The sequence below is a fragment of the Gossypium arboreum genome, chromosome 11 (genome assembly GCF_025698485.1).
Source record: "Gossypium arboreum isolate Shixiya-1 chromosome 11, ASM2569848v2, whole genome shotgun sequence".
Lineage (NCBI taxonomy): Eukaryota > Viridiplantae > Streptophyta > Magnoliopsida > Malvales > Malvaceae > Gossypium > Gossypium arboreum.
Genome location: NC_069080.1, coordinates 4,611,654 through 4,626,757, shown reverse-complemented (window position 1 = coordinate 4,626,757; position 15,104 = coordinate 4,611,654). Strand labels below are relative to the sequence as shown.

Sequence of the window (15,104 nt, the reverse complement as noted above, 5' to 3'; positions counted from 1 at the left end):
ATTCCTTCAATAAAATATTTGGTACGTTACCCAGTAGTATGATATCCCTAAACAAAAATCTACATTAACCTTTCCTCCAATCCAATAAGAGCCTGCCACGTTGTTAGATTCTCCTCTTACACTCCCCACATTTCAACTTGCCTTATAAGAATCTCCTCGATATTTCCAAATACACACAAAGAAAAACCGAGTTCCGGTTGGGATAAAATAGATGGAGTTGTAATTGAATTTGATTAGAGAATCGAAACTAGTAATTTTAATTAAATTTTACATTTAAGATTTAAATACAATATAATTTAAGTATAATTGAATTTAATTTTTATTAATTGGCCAATTTTATTTTTTTTAACTTTTGTTGTATATTATCTTTGTTTATAACTTCATATCATAGCTCAACTAAGCTCATAGGATCCAAGTAACATAGCCATAGGCGCACCGTAATAGCCTAAACCCATCCCCGCTTTTTCTTTTCCTCAAAATCCAAAACCTCTCGAACCGAGCCTAAGCGTCTCCAAAACCACTCAAAGTAAGAAATGATATAGACTGGCTAGGCTTGAATGTTTGAAACATCTCCGCCGCACCCCCAGCCGTCCAGTTTGACTCTGCCTCTTGCTAGTTTACTCCCTCATCGCCTCCCCTTCGGCCACCACTGTTGCGATAACCGTTAGATCGACGAGATCTCCTGTTCCAACCGCAGTCAAATCATGTCCAAATCTCGCGTTTATGCTGACGTCAATGTCCTTCGTCCTAAGGAGTACTGGGATTACGAGTCCCTCATTGTTCAATGGGGGTAAACTTTTTGAATACTTCCTTCAGTATAGTCGTTGATACTTGATTACGTTAGTTATTGATTTGTTTAATTCAAATCTGAAATAGGCTACATCAGCTGATACGAATTCAAGGTTCTGTAATTAGCTTTGATTAACTAGATCTTCCAATTTTACTTAAGCATTTCTATAGCTTTTTTAAGTGTAATTCTACTGTTAATTGTTCGATCCAGTTCGTGATCGGCGTAAATTGATTTTTTTTTACTTTTTTTTTTTGCTGTATTCTCTTTTAGTGATCAAGATGATTATGAGGTTGTTCGGAAAGTTGGAAGGGGAAAATACAGTGAGGTTTTCGAAGGCATAAATGTTAATAACAATGACCGCTGTATAATCAAGATCCTCAAGCCTGTTAAGAAAAAGAAGGTTAGTACTTAATTATCAACTATGAGGTTTGAATAGTATTTGAGTAGATTTATATGAGAGAGAATCTTAGGCATATTCTTGATGATTATAAAAGTAATTTTGTTATTATTTTTATTATTATTGTGGCCAGATCAAGAGAGAGATAAAAATCCTTCAGAATTTGTGTGGTGGACCGAATATTGTTAAGCTTCTTGATGTTGTAAGAGATCATCACTCCAAAACTCCTAGCTTGATTTTCGAGCACGTCAACAGTACAGATTTCAAAGTTCTTTACCCTACTTTGACAGACTATGATATCCGCTACTACATATATGAACTCCTCAAGGTAACCATTATGCAGTTATGCTCTTCATTCAAACTTTCAGTATATAAAACTATGCTCCAATACTCCATCATGATATGGTTTGGTAATTGTTTCTAGCTTTACTCATTACTTAATTGCTTTCCCAATATAACTGTCTTTTTTTAGATCTTTTGAAGGATTTCTGGTTTGTATGTTTGTATCATAGGATGATCAGAAAAGATTTGTTTGCTTTGTTAGGCATTAGATTACTGTCATTCACAAGGAATAATGCACAGAGATGTCAAGCCTCACAATGTCATGATAGATCATGAGCTGCGCAAACTTCGCTTGATAGATTGGGGACTTGCTGAATTTTACCATCCTGGCAAAGAGTATAATGTCCGTGTGGCTTCTAGGTAACATTTCAAAGACTTCATTTATAATATGACTAGTTTCCAAGAGTGTTATTCCTTCAAGATGGTGAGAACTTAAAACAAATATTAGTCCTCTTATGAAAGAGAAAATTAATATCTTTTGGGGTTGATTCATTGTATTCTTGCTGTGCTTGTTCCTAAAATTGGCTTTCCTTGAAAACTGAATTTGGTTGGTATTACAGGCATATAGATAAAAAAATTTATCACGAATTTAGTGAGTCAAGCTAAGCGGAATTAGATAAGTACTGTATTTAATATTCTTTTGAACAAACACTAATTGGACTACTTCCAGAATGCATCTGCATTTTCTTTTATTGTTTATAGGTTCAGAGTATTAGTTTCAAAATCTAGCTTGTCAAAGAGCTCAGTTTCTTTGGATGATTTGAAAACTTAATAGCTTTTTTTCCATTTATAGTTCATCTATAATATGGATTCAGTTTTGGGGAATTTAATTTCTCTCCTTATTTCTCAGGTACTTTAAAGGGCCTGAGCTTCTGGTAGATTTACAAGACTATGACTATTCCTTGGACATGTGGAGCCTTGGTTGCATGTTTGCTGGAATGGTAAGAAAAACCATTCTCGTACGTTAAAAGTATTAAACTTTCATTTGGAAGACCAACTTTTGGTGTGTGATGGAATATTTTTGTTGTTTGATTTGTTTGTTATACTTATTTACTTTGTAGATATTCCGGAAGGAACCATTCTTCTATGGCCATGACAACCATGATCAATTAGTTAAAATTGCCAAGGTAATATGCTTCTGCTAATTGGTGAATCTTTTAATTCCTTGCTGAAGATTAATTTCATTATCATTTTTCTTGTTAACATTTTGATTGGGATAATCCATGATTTTCCAACTGCTACTGGGCTAATGTGTCGGTCTATATCTTTCTATCTTATCAGCTTATCCATCTCATATTATCCATCTTGCATTTAAAACCTGTGTCAGGAGCATCAATTTGTAACCTTTTCTGCACCTCTTACTGTTGTTTACTTACTATTCTTTCTAGATGCAATGATAACCTTGCGGGTTTTGATTTAAACATTTGTACCTTCTTTGCGACTTTCACTTTATAAGGGATATGTAGCAGGGGCATCTCTACGTGCAATGTCAAAACAAGTTTTATATATATTTGGGCTTTTCCTAACAAAGTATTTCCAGTTTTTGTGGATGGTCCAAACCTTTTGATCGCTACAATGTAACTTCAGGTGCTAGGTACTGATGAGTTAAATGCTTATCTCAACAAATACCATTTGGAGCTTGATCCTCAACTTGATGCTCAAGTTGGAAGGTACATTGAACAAACAATTATATATTTGGGCTTTTCCTAACTAAGTATTCAACTTTGTGCCTCATGCTACAGTTTCATGTGTAGATGATATATCCCTCCTAAGACATATTATAGTGTGGAATGGTTAATTCTTATTCATTAATGTATGTCGTATTCCAGGCACAGCCGCAAACCCTGGTCCAAATTTATTAATGCAGATAATCAGCATCTTGTTTCTCCCGAGGTCATTTTCTTCCTTAAACAAACCTCTAGGAAATCATATTATTCATATGCTCAGTAACAGTTAAATTGCCTTAAAATTGATATTCATCATTGCACTTTTCGAATTTCAGGCTATTGATTTTCTTGATAAGTTGCTTCGGTACGACCATCAGGACAGGCTAACTGCTAGAGAGGCTATGGTATGTTTACCTCCTTTACTTTTTGTTCCACTCTCTCTCTTGAATGAAATTCAGAACCTGTAAATATGGAATTAAGAATTTTGCTATGCGCTGATTGGAAAAATCTTTAAGTAGATAAAGATGAAATAGATGTCCTATAGCAATATTTCTTTATCTTCATTTTTCTTGAAGTACCAACACCCATCCATCATCAGACATAGGTAGGGGGTATGATCCTCCAAGAACTCTCCAAATAGTAAATGAAGAAAACTTGGAAATCCCAAAGTCATAACATTGTTTTGATGTTTCCCTTTGGCAGGCCCATCCTTACTTTGCACAGGTCAGGGCAGCAGAGAGCAGCAGGATGCGGACTCAGTAACTGAATTCCCTTGGGAGGATTTCATTTGAAAATCAGAACCAGACTCATCTGGGGTAAGAGATTTAATGTGTTGTTTAATGTTTTCAAAAATATTGTGGCTGCGGTTCTCAATCTTAGGCAGTTAAAAAGGCTGTGGACGAAACATAAACTTCTCTTTACTTTTCACTAGCCTCGGTAACTTCGTTTCCGAGTTTATATACATTTATTTTCAAGAACGAAGTATTTATGCTTTAGTTTTACAATCGTAGCTCAAATAGAAGGGTAATTGTTTGATCTTTTTCTTTGTAAAAGAAAAATTAGAATCGCAACCTGTAATTCACGATCGTAAACTCAATTGTCGTTTAACTACCAATCATTCATAACCATTAAAAATGTATATCATTGGCGAAAGAATGAAGATCGTGGTTGGACGTTAGGCTACTCACAAGACTCGGGAGGGTCTAATTTTGGTTAAGCTTAAGATAGGTTTTCTTTAGTTTTGGTCGATCCACTTGGTTTGAAATATAATATAATAAATAATTTTATTTAAATTTAATTATAGAATATATAAATTTAATTATTTTTATTCAAGCTACATCTTTATTTATTTACAACCAATTTAAAACCAATTCAACTAATATAATACCAAAACTGATTCATTAAGAAACAAATTTTATATATAAAATTTCTATTTGTATTGCATGTTAAAATTTAAACCATGAAGAAAAACTTGATATTATTGATGTTAAATGAAGCGCATAATCTTATTAATTATGCTTAATATTTATTCAACATTAAACTAAAGTGTTTAAATATACAATGAACAGAGGAACTCGACTAGTTGAACCAGAACCCAAAGATCTAACCATTTGAACTCACTCTGGTCTAATATGCCAAAAAGTAAAGTGAAAATTTGCATGTTGAAAACAGCAAGCAAACAAGAACGTTGTAAATCAAAATCATATATATCGATTAACGAGCTTTTTATTGATTCTTTTTTATTGACTAATGATTTTTTCCCCTTTTTTTCCCCTGATTCACTTCGCATTTAGTTTAAGTATTCTTTTGTATACTCCTATCTTGAAATAATGAGCCAAAAAAAGAAAAAACCAAAGCTTTCAATATTAAACTGTATCGATTCAGAAGCCATATCCCAAACCTGGATAATAACCAAACCAAAAAAGAGGTTTCATTGACTATAGAGGCTGAAGTTCTTGCTCCGGAGCTGCCGCACCAACAGGTTCATATGAATTCACCGTTTGTTGTTTACGTCTCCACATACCCCACACTCCATAAACTGATAATCCAATCACCACTATTATGATAAGAGCCATAATCACCACCGTATAATTTCGCCCCCACCATGTCCTGTTATTTCCATCCAATTATTCAAATTAGATCTTTGTACCATGACATGTCATCTAGTCTTTATTTTTTATTTTTTATCCTAAAATGACCATGTAATGTTTGTGTGCGACAAATTTTATATGAGGATGAGGCATGATCAAGCATATGACAAAATTGAGAATACATGGGATCATATAAATACCAAATACCGGTATGGTTTGCCAAGATTCACCGAGAGAACTAGTAACTAACACAGTTTTCTGTTTCATTTTTTACCATATACCTTGCATTCAAATACTGTAACTTTTTCCCCTCTAGATACAACAACACAAAATCTTGTCAGCTCAACAATGATGAATACTAAATTTTGCAAAATTATTTTCTGATAATACGTGACATATTTTATGATAAATGCGGAATAGGAATTCACAGGAAAAGGAAAAGTTAAGAAGCAGATATCTCTGAAAATGTAAGAACAGATTCGCGCTTATGAGCAACAGATTACTATGCAGAAGACCTAAACTCTATGGATTTATGGCACAAGTCTTTATGCATGCATCATGCTATTATAGATGATGATGCTATGCAGAAATCTGGACCCTCAAAAATAACGATACAAATTTTTATTTATTAACTGATGGAAACTAGAAACAGGCATAGTGAGGCCATATGGAAAAGCGTATTCTGAAAATTAAAAAAAATTTAAAGGAAGCCTTTGTAATATCAGATCCAAATTTAAATAGCCACAGAACCTTTGTTAGATTATTCGTCACATTGAGAGCAGGAAGGTATGTTTTTAGGTGACTATCACATAAGATAATAGCCCACCGCTGCCAGGCTTCATAGCATGAAAGTGATAAGGAGAATAAAGAACTGTGAAAAATAAACCGGACATTAATAAGATGAAAACATACTGTTTTGTAGAAGACTCAACTTTCCATTGCACCAACTGATAGTTTCCAAAAGTATCAGGGAGCTTCACGCGATGTTCAGCAAGTCGAGAAATTATATTCTGGAAACAGAATTTCATCAAGCAAAAAGCAGTTATATTGTACATCAACAGAATTGCAATTATCTAAAAGAAGACTTACTGTTGCAGTCTCATTAGAAATGTAGGTTAATGAGTCTGAAGGGACTATGGCCAATCTAACAAGAGAACTGTTTCCTTCAGATGTAAAATTCAATAAATGGACCTGGAAAAGAAACATAAAATAAAAGATTACTTGAAAGTTGAAACTATACACAAAATCAACTGTTCAGTAAGATAGTTTGAAGTTCCTTCAGTAATTAACATAATATTTCATATCAGTAGTTCATAAATTCTATAGTATTCGAAGATAGAATTCAGAGATGGTATTTGTTGAACCTGTGAAGCATTAACATCTAACTCCTTAGCAATGAACTCCGTAAGTTTATTGATTTGAGGCTTTAGATATGAGTGGTTGACGCTCAATGACATATCCAATATAATTTTACTGATCTGAATTTTCCCTGTTAAACAACAAATGTCATCAGAAAGAATTCCAGTGAAAGACCCGATAGATACGGATTTTTTTTTCACCAGAAAGGGAAAGTCAAACATGACCCTGTAGTCTGAAGATGGTATAGTACAAAAGCTAATATGGAAAGGAAAGTATACTTAACAAAGTATTGATTATTCATGCTTTTCAATGAAATAAATGGCAGAACTGAGTTCTAGTCCTTGAAATGGGTTCAAATAAAATAAGAACCATGTAAGGTCCTCAGAAAACCATGGTCTAAACATGCCTGGAAAATCATAATGTGGTGATCCATCAGGAGCTGTTGTAGTTGGTGACTCAGTTGAGTTACCCTTCCCACTTGAAGATGGAGATGGTGATATTGCACCAGTTATGTGCAGCCTTTCCCATAGCTCAGAACAATTAGTCTTCCAGAAACCAATTTTGGACTGCTCGCGGTCATATGTGACTAGAGTATTACGTACAATGATACCTATTGCAGAAAAACGGTTAATTTTGAACAAGAAAGTAAACAACAAAAATTAGTTTGAGAACTTTCACGGCATCAAACTAAAGTTTTGGATCTAAAACTGGAGATATTTGGCCAAACTTTGCAAAAGAAGATGATACTTTAAAAGTAGTAACATAATGAAACGCAAGTTTTGTGAAAATTAACATACCTCCTAGAAGGGTTGTTGGATCTTTTTCATTTTGGAAGATACCAAGGCAATATGCACCGTGGACCTTTGAATGCTATATGAATATAAGATATAAGATAAGCAGAAAATTCAGCTGAACTCAAAAGCAACTATTCCTACACCAACTTCAAGTATTAACGTTAAGAAGATTCTCTCAAGAAAGGAAGATGTTCAATTAACAGAAAAGCAATTCAGTGTGAAAAGCTTACTCGAAACAAATAATTCTCAGGTGATAGCAATAATTTTTGCTGATAGCCAAATACCATTTCAACTGTTGGAAATGTTTTTGAGAGCTCAGAGACATCACTGAAGCAGGAAAAAAAAATTATCTATTATATAGAGCAAACATAGATAACAGGTTTTCACAATAAATAATAATAAAATTGTTCAACTTTTCTGTTATGGCATACTGTAGACAGCATAAGTAATACCTGCTAGCAGTGGAGAAGCATATATCGTTGTAATTTGGGTCAGGGCCACGGATCTGCTTTAAGCCATTAAGTTCTTTCAAGATCTGGAATAGAACAATGCAAAAGTGAAACTTAAGGGTAAGAGAACAAACACAAAAAAAATGACAATTGTTAGGTTGGACTGTTACAGATCAACCTGTTAAGCATGTAGTCATCACATGCCCTTACAACCAAACATAAAATTCCAGATAAGTATGTGCAACTGTTAGAATAAAACTTCAAAGATCCTCCATATTATAGCATTGAGGATAAAAATGGAGCTTTTAAGTCCATTTCAACTCAACAAATTACTCATCCAGTAAACAAAAAGCGTCCACTAGGAATAGATTAACACGCCTGCTAAAACTGTAACAAAGTACGATTCATTCATGGAAATTGTATCTTACAGCTTCTTTAAATGCCAAAAATGCTGGTTCTGGTAGATATGCATATGTTGTACCACTATCCAAAACAGTTCCATACTTTCCATCAAAGACACTTGGGTTCAAAGATAGCTGCTTCCCCGCAACATGTATCTCTTTCAAATCAATGTTGTAATATGGACTGTTGCCATCCCGAAACTAGAGTAAATGTGTCAGATGTATCGAGTGTATATAGGAAGTTGATGACGTATTCTATCTTGGAGATAAAAATGTTTACAAAAACATACCTGCGAACAGGATCTGCATAACTAAAGACCATGTCTGACGGGACAGATATGCCTCCAAGAACCATAGCACCCCCACCAATATCCATCCCACCATAACATAATGAGAATGAATCACTAATCACACCTTTTTCAACAAACTGGTCAACAACACTGAGATCACCACGGCCCAATCCCATAATGCCATCAGCATGTTGACTGTAAAGGTCACCAGTTTCCTCATTTTCGCAACCAAAAACAGCACGCTGAGGCACAAGTTCACTTTGATTTCCAAACGATAAGATATCCTCACCAAGGACACCACTACTGCTACTCATTTCAGCATACTGTCTCTCATAAATGCATTGCACCCTGTCACTGTCACAATTGCAATCCAAATTGCACTTTACAGGTTGGTAAGTACTGGATAAATCAGGCTGAAACTTCGGATCCTGATAAGTAGAAATCAGAAAACCTATTAGCTTAACCACCAAAATAAGGTCATCTAGAACCAACAAATGAAAACCTTTCACTGAAGTTTATTAGGGCTGCATTGCTACCAAACATTATGAAAGGAAATTCATATTTAACAAAAACAATAAGCAGCTGATTAAAATTTAAGACTAATTCCAAACTAATTATTATATATCTAAATTTAAAAATGTCCATCTTTCTATCAACAACCAAAGCTTCAAATTTTTTTACATTGAAAAATTTCAAATGCCACGACCAAATAAGCCTGAACGAAATCTCAATGAATAGAGCGATATTTCAGAAATCAAAAAGGGGGATTCCCATTCAGATCTAATCTAATATGTTTGGAATACACTGTATGTCCAAAAACGATTCAATAAACAGAAAATAAGCGGAAAAAAGGATCATCAATGAATATTCGAACTTGAAAATTCGGATGAATTTTGATATTACCTGATGTCTACCACATTGTTCGCAAGTGGCGCAAGGAACGTAAGTAACAGTACTTCCGGTATCCACTATAAGCGCAAATTGCTGCGGAGGGGTCCCGATCCAAAGCCGCGTAGTGTAATACCTTCGAAATTTCGATTCTCGAATATCTCAGTTAAAAGAACAAGGAGAAATAAGATTAAAAGATAATAATATGATAATATTACCCGTTGAGAAGGAGATCGTCGTAGAGTCTCATGCGAGCGTTTGGATGGGAAGAGTGAGAGTCAGATCTCAGAAGGTGGCGATGAGAGTGCAAGAAGGTTCTAGAGGAATTCTTGGAAGAAGGAAAGAGAGGGAGGACCATGGCGGGACGTGTGCCGTGGTGAGGCGGAGGGAGGAGTCGCGGAGGTGACGTGGAGGGGTTTGATTGGGAGAGAAGAAAGAGGAGGAAGAAAACGACGGTTCCGACGGCGAGGTTAACCAGTGCCCGCGCCATCACAAAAGGTGCAGCTCAGGCTTAGGCGAAGGAATTGAAGGAAGCTCGAAAGAGGAAGTCAGCGGCACGGAAGGTACCGGAAATGAGCATTGCACCAAACTAACTAAAGAAATTAAGTAAAGAATTATAAAATTAGTAGTTGGATGGGATGGAATACCTGGATTTTTCAGTTTTTTCCCCAACCAAACGTTGCTATACCTATTGCAACGGTGTCGTTTTCTTTACTGATTTCTTAAGTAAAGCAACCTTTACCGGAGAATTACCCTTTTGATCAATTAAAGAAAAGTTTTTATATTATGTTATTATAGAAAAGTTTTTATATTATGTTATTATACGTATAAAATTAAAAATTTAAATATATTCATCTAACATATTTTTAAAATGCATTGATGCTTTTGTAGGATAAATTTTGTATAATACTAGTTTATCGCATCTTATACGATAATTCATCTTCCTTTTAATAAAAAAATTTAAAAAATTATAAAAATTTAGACGATCTTTCTTCAATTTATTCAAGTGTTTCAGCCCCTGCACTCAACCAAGCAACAAGAAGTGGAGCCTCTTTAGAAATCAATGGACGGATTTCAGATAACGTTTGATTTGAAATTTGAAGTTTGTCTCAATCAAGATACTCAAATTTAGCTCTCAATAACTCGAGTAAATCATAACTCTTCTTTTTGTCGATACTAACCCTAGTATTTTTGTTGATATAACTCTGTATCGAACAATATTTTCCAATAATTGCTCTGTCTCGGAACTAATACCCATCAAAACGATTTATATCCAAATCATTTTTAAATAGTAAAGATTATAAAAGTTGACAAAGAATATGAAGCACGTGCACTGAAATCCATGCAGAAAAGGCATAGATAAAGGAACAAATATGACAAGAAAACCATTAAGCATCATCAATCCATTACAAGTTACAACTTCTGCCATCACATTATATACATAGATATCATGGTATATATAATATCATAGTAGCTGCTCATGAGATGACTTACATCCATCTTTAAAGTCTCTTTTTCTCATCTTTATTTATTTTTAAAGAAAAGACAGATCTAAGAAACACTAGCAAGTGAAACAAACATGAAATGGATTTGAACCAAAAATCACTGACCCAAACCATTTAAAAGCTAATAATAATACGATTATATATATATGCAGAAAAAAGTTGGTTTCCAAGGCCTAATAGACTATTTGTGGAACTTTATGCAGCGTGCTCAACGACGACGTTCTGGGGTCCAGTGCGGTAAATCTGGACTGAAATGTTTAGAAACCACCCTTGAGTTCAGAAGTTCCATGATTGGAGTGAAGCTTACACATCTTGGAACTTTGTATTGATTTATGGAGGCACCCCTTGAAATTGCATAATCCATTAACTCCTCAAACGTGCCGTTTTCCACTACTCTTATCTCTAGGGGGCCGATTGAGTTGTCAGCAACTCGGCTTTGACGGTAAACTGAGTTCAAGGATTCCTCCATTTGTAAGCAGCATCGGTTCAAAACATCATCGGTTGGTGCATTAGCTGAGTCTTTGACGAGTAATTCCCAGTAAATAACGTAGTGACCCGGTATTTGTTTGGTGTCAGCGTAGCTTGTGTACTCAACAACGCTGGTGTTGAATTCCTTCAGCAAAAGAGAAGCGTTTTCGATGGCGTTTTGTAACTCAGCCTCATCCGTTTTATCTGACTCGATGCTCAACAAAACGTTCTTTCTCCTAATGAAACGAAACTGTGGGGCCGCGTTGTGAAAACCGGTGACTCGAAGGATATCGCCGACTCTGTAGCGGCACAATCCTGCATAAGTGGTGAGGATGAGCTCATATTCTTTGCCGACTTCGACATCGGCGAGATCAACTAGGCAAGAAGTGGATGATCCATGAGGCAAGAACTCAAAGTACGCCATGTTTGGCATGATAGTGTATGTGACTTCGGATGGTTTGCACATCGGGTTGAGATTGAGACCGAAATAACACTCTGACGAAGCATACATCGTGCAAGCCATTGGCAAGCCACCACTGTAATATTCAAGGGTGGGGATATATTGAGCCATGGCTCCAGTTACGATAACATCAAGGTACTTAGTTCTGGGCCAAATTCTTTTGATGATACATTCCCAATTCTCCTCATAACATTCCATGGTAACGAACTGGGCAAGTTCTGGGTTAGGTTTCAAGATTTTTCTCATGCATTCTCGAACCGGAGCATCGGTTATTTTAGGGTTTAAGGTTCCCGTTGCGATGTCATGAGCCAGTTGTTTCCAGTTGTTTTGAAGGAAATGAATGGCCCTAAGCAGGCCAGAGGCAAAAACGGCACCAACACGAAGGACCTCGTTCCTCATGATCAAGCCACAAAGCATCTGGGCGTACATGCTTTGAAAAGAGTCAACGCAAAGGATGGCTTCGTTGGGGCTAGTGTAAACATTGAAAGGGTCATATGGGCGAGTCTTAAAGTGGTCGCTGTTGTAGTAGCTTGTGAGGACTGGGCGTGCCAAGAGCCCTCCAGGAGTCTTTGTTTCAGCTTTCACAAACAAGAAGTAAAGACCCTTCCCTTTGTCCAATCCTGGAACGTAGCTATCACCCACCAAAAGACAAAAATATCAAACTTTGTTTTCAACAAAAGTTAGATTAAAGAAACAAAAAGAATAGTACAAAAGCTACTCACAGGTTCATTACAGGCATAAGAAGGCTATACAAGAGTTGACGACGATCCAACTCTTCATGAATTGTTGGCATCAGCTTCCTTTCTCCAGCTGAAGTCCCTGAACTGCAAAGTAAGCCCCAAATTACATATCATTCAAAGGTAAACATGAGTAAAAAAAATTAAAAAACATTTATTATTTGCTAAAAGATCTCACCTAGTGAGAAACTCTGAAATGGGATGAGCTGAAAAGATAGGGGACTTATCACCATTGGCGATGCGTTGAATCTCAGGCTGTATATCTTCATAAGTGACAACAGGGATTCGAGACTTGAATGTTTCCCGGTCCGTAGCTCCATTAAGGATGAACCGTTTGAGATACTCAGTCTCGGCATTTCGGCTTAGGATCTCACGTAAAACCCTTTCTTGAACCGAATCGACATTTTTTGTCATCTCTTCAATGAATTGAAGAGCTTTCGCATCTTTATCGGAAGCCGGAGTTCGGAATGGAGTCGGGAGAGTTGATTCAACAGCCATGAACATCGATATTGAAAGGCAAAGCAAAATAAATGCAAAAATGTCGAAAATTTAAGTGATTTTTGATAAAGCGATATGTACTGGTAATGGTGTGAGAGAAGCTGAAGCAGGGAAGGGTTGCTTATATAGGCGAAACCGAGCGATGATTTATTTATTTATTTTGTCGTGCCACTTCAGCTTCTTGTTCGAACTAAAGCCTAAAGGAACAGTACGTCAGACTTTATGTCCCCGGCGTGTAGCATGGAAAAGAGACACGTGAGTCCCATGACACGTAATACTGGTTATAAGAACCCCGACATGTGGGTCCTACGTGTTATGCCATGTCAGCATAAGGGTGATGGTGTGTTTGTGTAACTCTAGGCATCGGCCGGACACTTTCTGTCTCATCTCTGCGTCGCTGCTGATGACGACTCTTAGCAAGAGGCCTATTAATACGTCTCTTTCGGACAGGTAAAATAAATATTCAAATTTTGTTTTGCTACTTAAAATATATTTAAAAATTATATTAGTCTTTCACATATTTTTATGAATAAAATTTAAGTTTTTATGAATAAAATTTAAGTTTGAATAATTTATTTATTATAAAAACTATAGATCAAATAAATATTTTAATTTTAAATTTAATCAAATTTGAATTCAACTTGTTTAAATATCACTGTTGATATTAATTACTTTTTTAAAATTTTTAGGTTTTTGAAAGTTAGTGGTTTATGAATTGATTGTTATCTTTCTCAAAACTAATAAAATAAAATTACTTTTAAGTGTCCGAATATATGTAGTAAATAATTGGAAAACTATTAGATAATCGTCCGTGATTCTTTTAGAGAATTACAGATAATCGTCTCCTTCCTCTTTACTGCCTTTCCTTGCTCTAAGTTATTCAAACAACCTTTTCTAGATTCTAAAGTCTGTTGCAAACCCACTTCTTACTCTTTAACACATTTTAAAGCAATTCGCACCAACCCATACATCATTTTTGGAACAAATCCAGACTGATGTCCCAAGTTCAAATGGCTTTTTACAAAAGTTGGAACAACAAATCGAGGCTTAGCTATGGAAACTGCAGTAGCTGGAAGCTTCTTCTTTCTTGGTGTTGGCAAAGAAATGAAACGGGTTTAAAGACTTGCATTGTTGTGATCTTCGTTAAGGTTCGAAGTGTTCCATTGGAGCTTCACCAATCTTGGTTTCAACTTTTCAGTCCGTTATTCCGAGTTATTGCCCCAACAAAGATTTTTCATTGATAGTTAATAAAAGAAAATAGGAGTTAATATAAGGTGGAAGTTGTTAATACTGTATAGACGTATCGTTTTTTTTATATTTGTAATATATATCAGTGTTTTTTGTTTTGTTGTTTGGGATTTCTCAAAATTTTAAAAACATTTTTTATATATTATATATAAATGTAAAAATATACATGAGATATACATGTATTGATATGAAAAAGCATCATTAAAAGTTAATTAAATTAAATAATTTTATTAAAATTTTATACCAATGGTTACAAGTAAATACATACAAAAACAAGTCGATATTAGATTGAAACTATTTAATACTGATTTAAGACCAAAACTATGACAACCATCATGTCTAATATCACAAAATTACAAAATTAATTTTTTGAATAAATCACATTCAAATTAAATATGATTGTTGGTCTATATCCATGCCTCTAAAAAGTAATCTATCTCTAGTCAAAAACATGTTATCACAACCATCCAAGCAATAATAAAATGCTTAGGAATGTACAATGAAAATCAAATCAACTTTTGCCAGCTAACTTTATCTCATTTATCTCTAATTCCCTTATACAATTTTTAGTAGTAGAGATATTACTAATTGCAGGTAATCTTGTAACAAATTATTTGGTAAAAATATAGGTTATTATTTAGAAGCAAATATTGATATATGATTACTGAAAAGGAAAATAAACAAATTAACTAATTTCTAATAAATTTTATATCGTGCCCTT

At 35.0% G+C, this 15,104-nt stretch overlaps 3 protein-coding genes across 3 annotated transcripts; 1 reads left to right on the top strand and 2 right to left on the bottom strand.

Moving 5' to 3' along the window:
• The first annotated feature begins 377 nt into the window (after window positions 1-377).
• On the top strand, window positions 378-4,200 carry LOC108453870 (casein kinase II subunit alpha-2). The gene is made up of 10 exons (XM_017752223.2): window positions 378-790; window positions 1,061-1,190; window positions 1,321-1,515; window positions 1,732-1,889; window positions 2,380-2,470; window positions 2,591-2,656; window positions 3,117-3,199; window positions 3,359-3,422; window positions 3,532-3,600; window positions 3,899-4,200. The coding sequence occupies exons 1-10, from the start codon at window positions 705-707 to the stop codon at window positions 3,956-3,958; spliced, it is 1,002 nt and encodes a 333-aa protein (XP_017607712.1). The 5' UTR covers window positions 378-704; the 3' UTR covers window positions 3,959-4,200.
• A 683-nt stretch (window positions 4,201-4,883) lies between these two features.
• LOC108450051 (aspartic proteinase 36-like) lies at window positions 4,884-10,196 on the bottom strand. The gene is made up of 12 exons (XM_017747484.2): window positions 9,686-10,196; window positions 9,483-9,603; window positions 8,580-9,007; window positions 8,317-8,473; window positions 7,892-7,974; window positions 7,670-7,766; window positions 7,443-7,515; window positions 7,052-7,255; window positions 6,651-6,775; window positions 6,376-6,477; window positions 6,199-6,296; window positions 4,884-5,305 (listed from the first exon to the last, which is right to left on the bottom strand). The coding sequence occupies exons 1-12, from the start codon at window positions 9,955-9,957 to the stop codon at window positions 5,134-5,136; spliced, it is 1,932 nt and encodes a 643-aa protein (XP_017602973.1). The 5' UTR covers window positions 9,958-10,196; the 3' UTR covers window positions 4,884-5,133.
• A 645-nt stretch (window positions 10,197-10,841) lies between these two features.
• Window positions 10,842-13,252, bottom strand: LOC108449967 (probable indole-3-acetic acid-amido synthetase GH3.1). The gene is made up of 3 exons (XM_017747368.2): window positions 12,816-13,252; window positions 12,623-12,724; window positions 10,842-12,531 (listed from the first exon to the last, which is right to left on the bottom strand). The coding sequence occupies exons 1-3, from the start codon at window positions 13,139-13,141 to the stop codon at window positions 11,181-11,183; spliced, it is 1,779 nt and encodes a 592-aa protein (XP_017602857.1). The 5' UTR covers window positions 13,142-13,252; the 3' UTR covers window positions 10,842-11,180.
• Window positions 13,253-15,104: the final 1,852 nt, after the last annotated feature.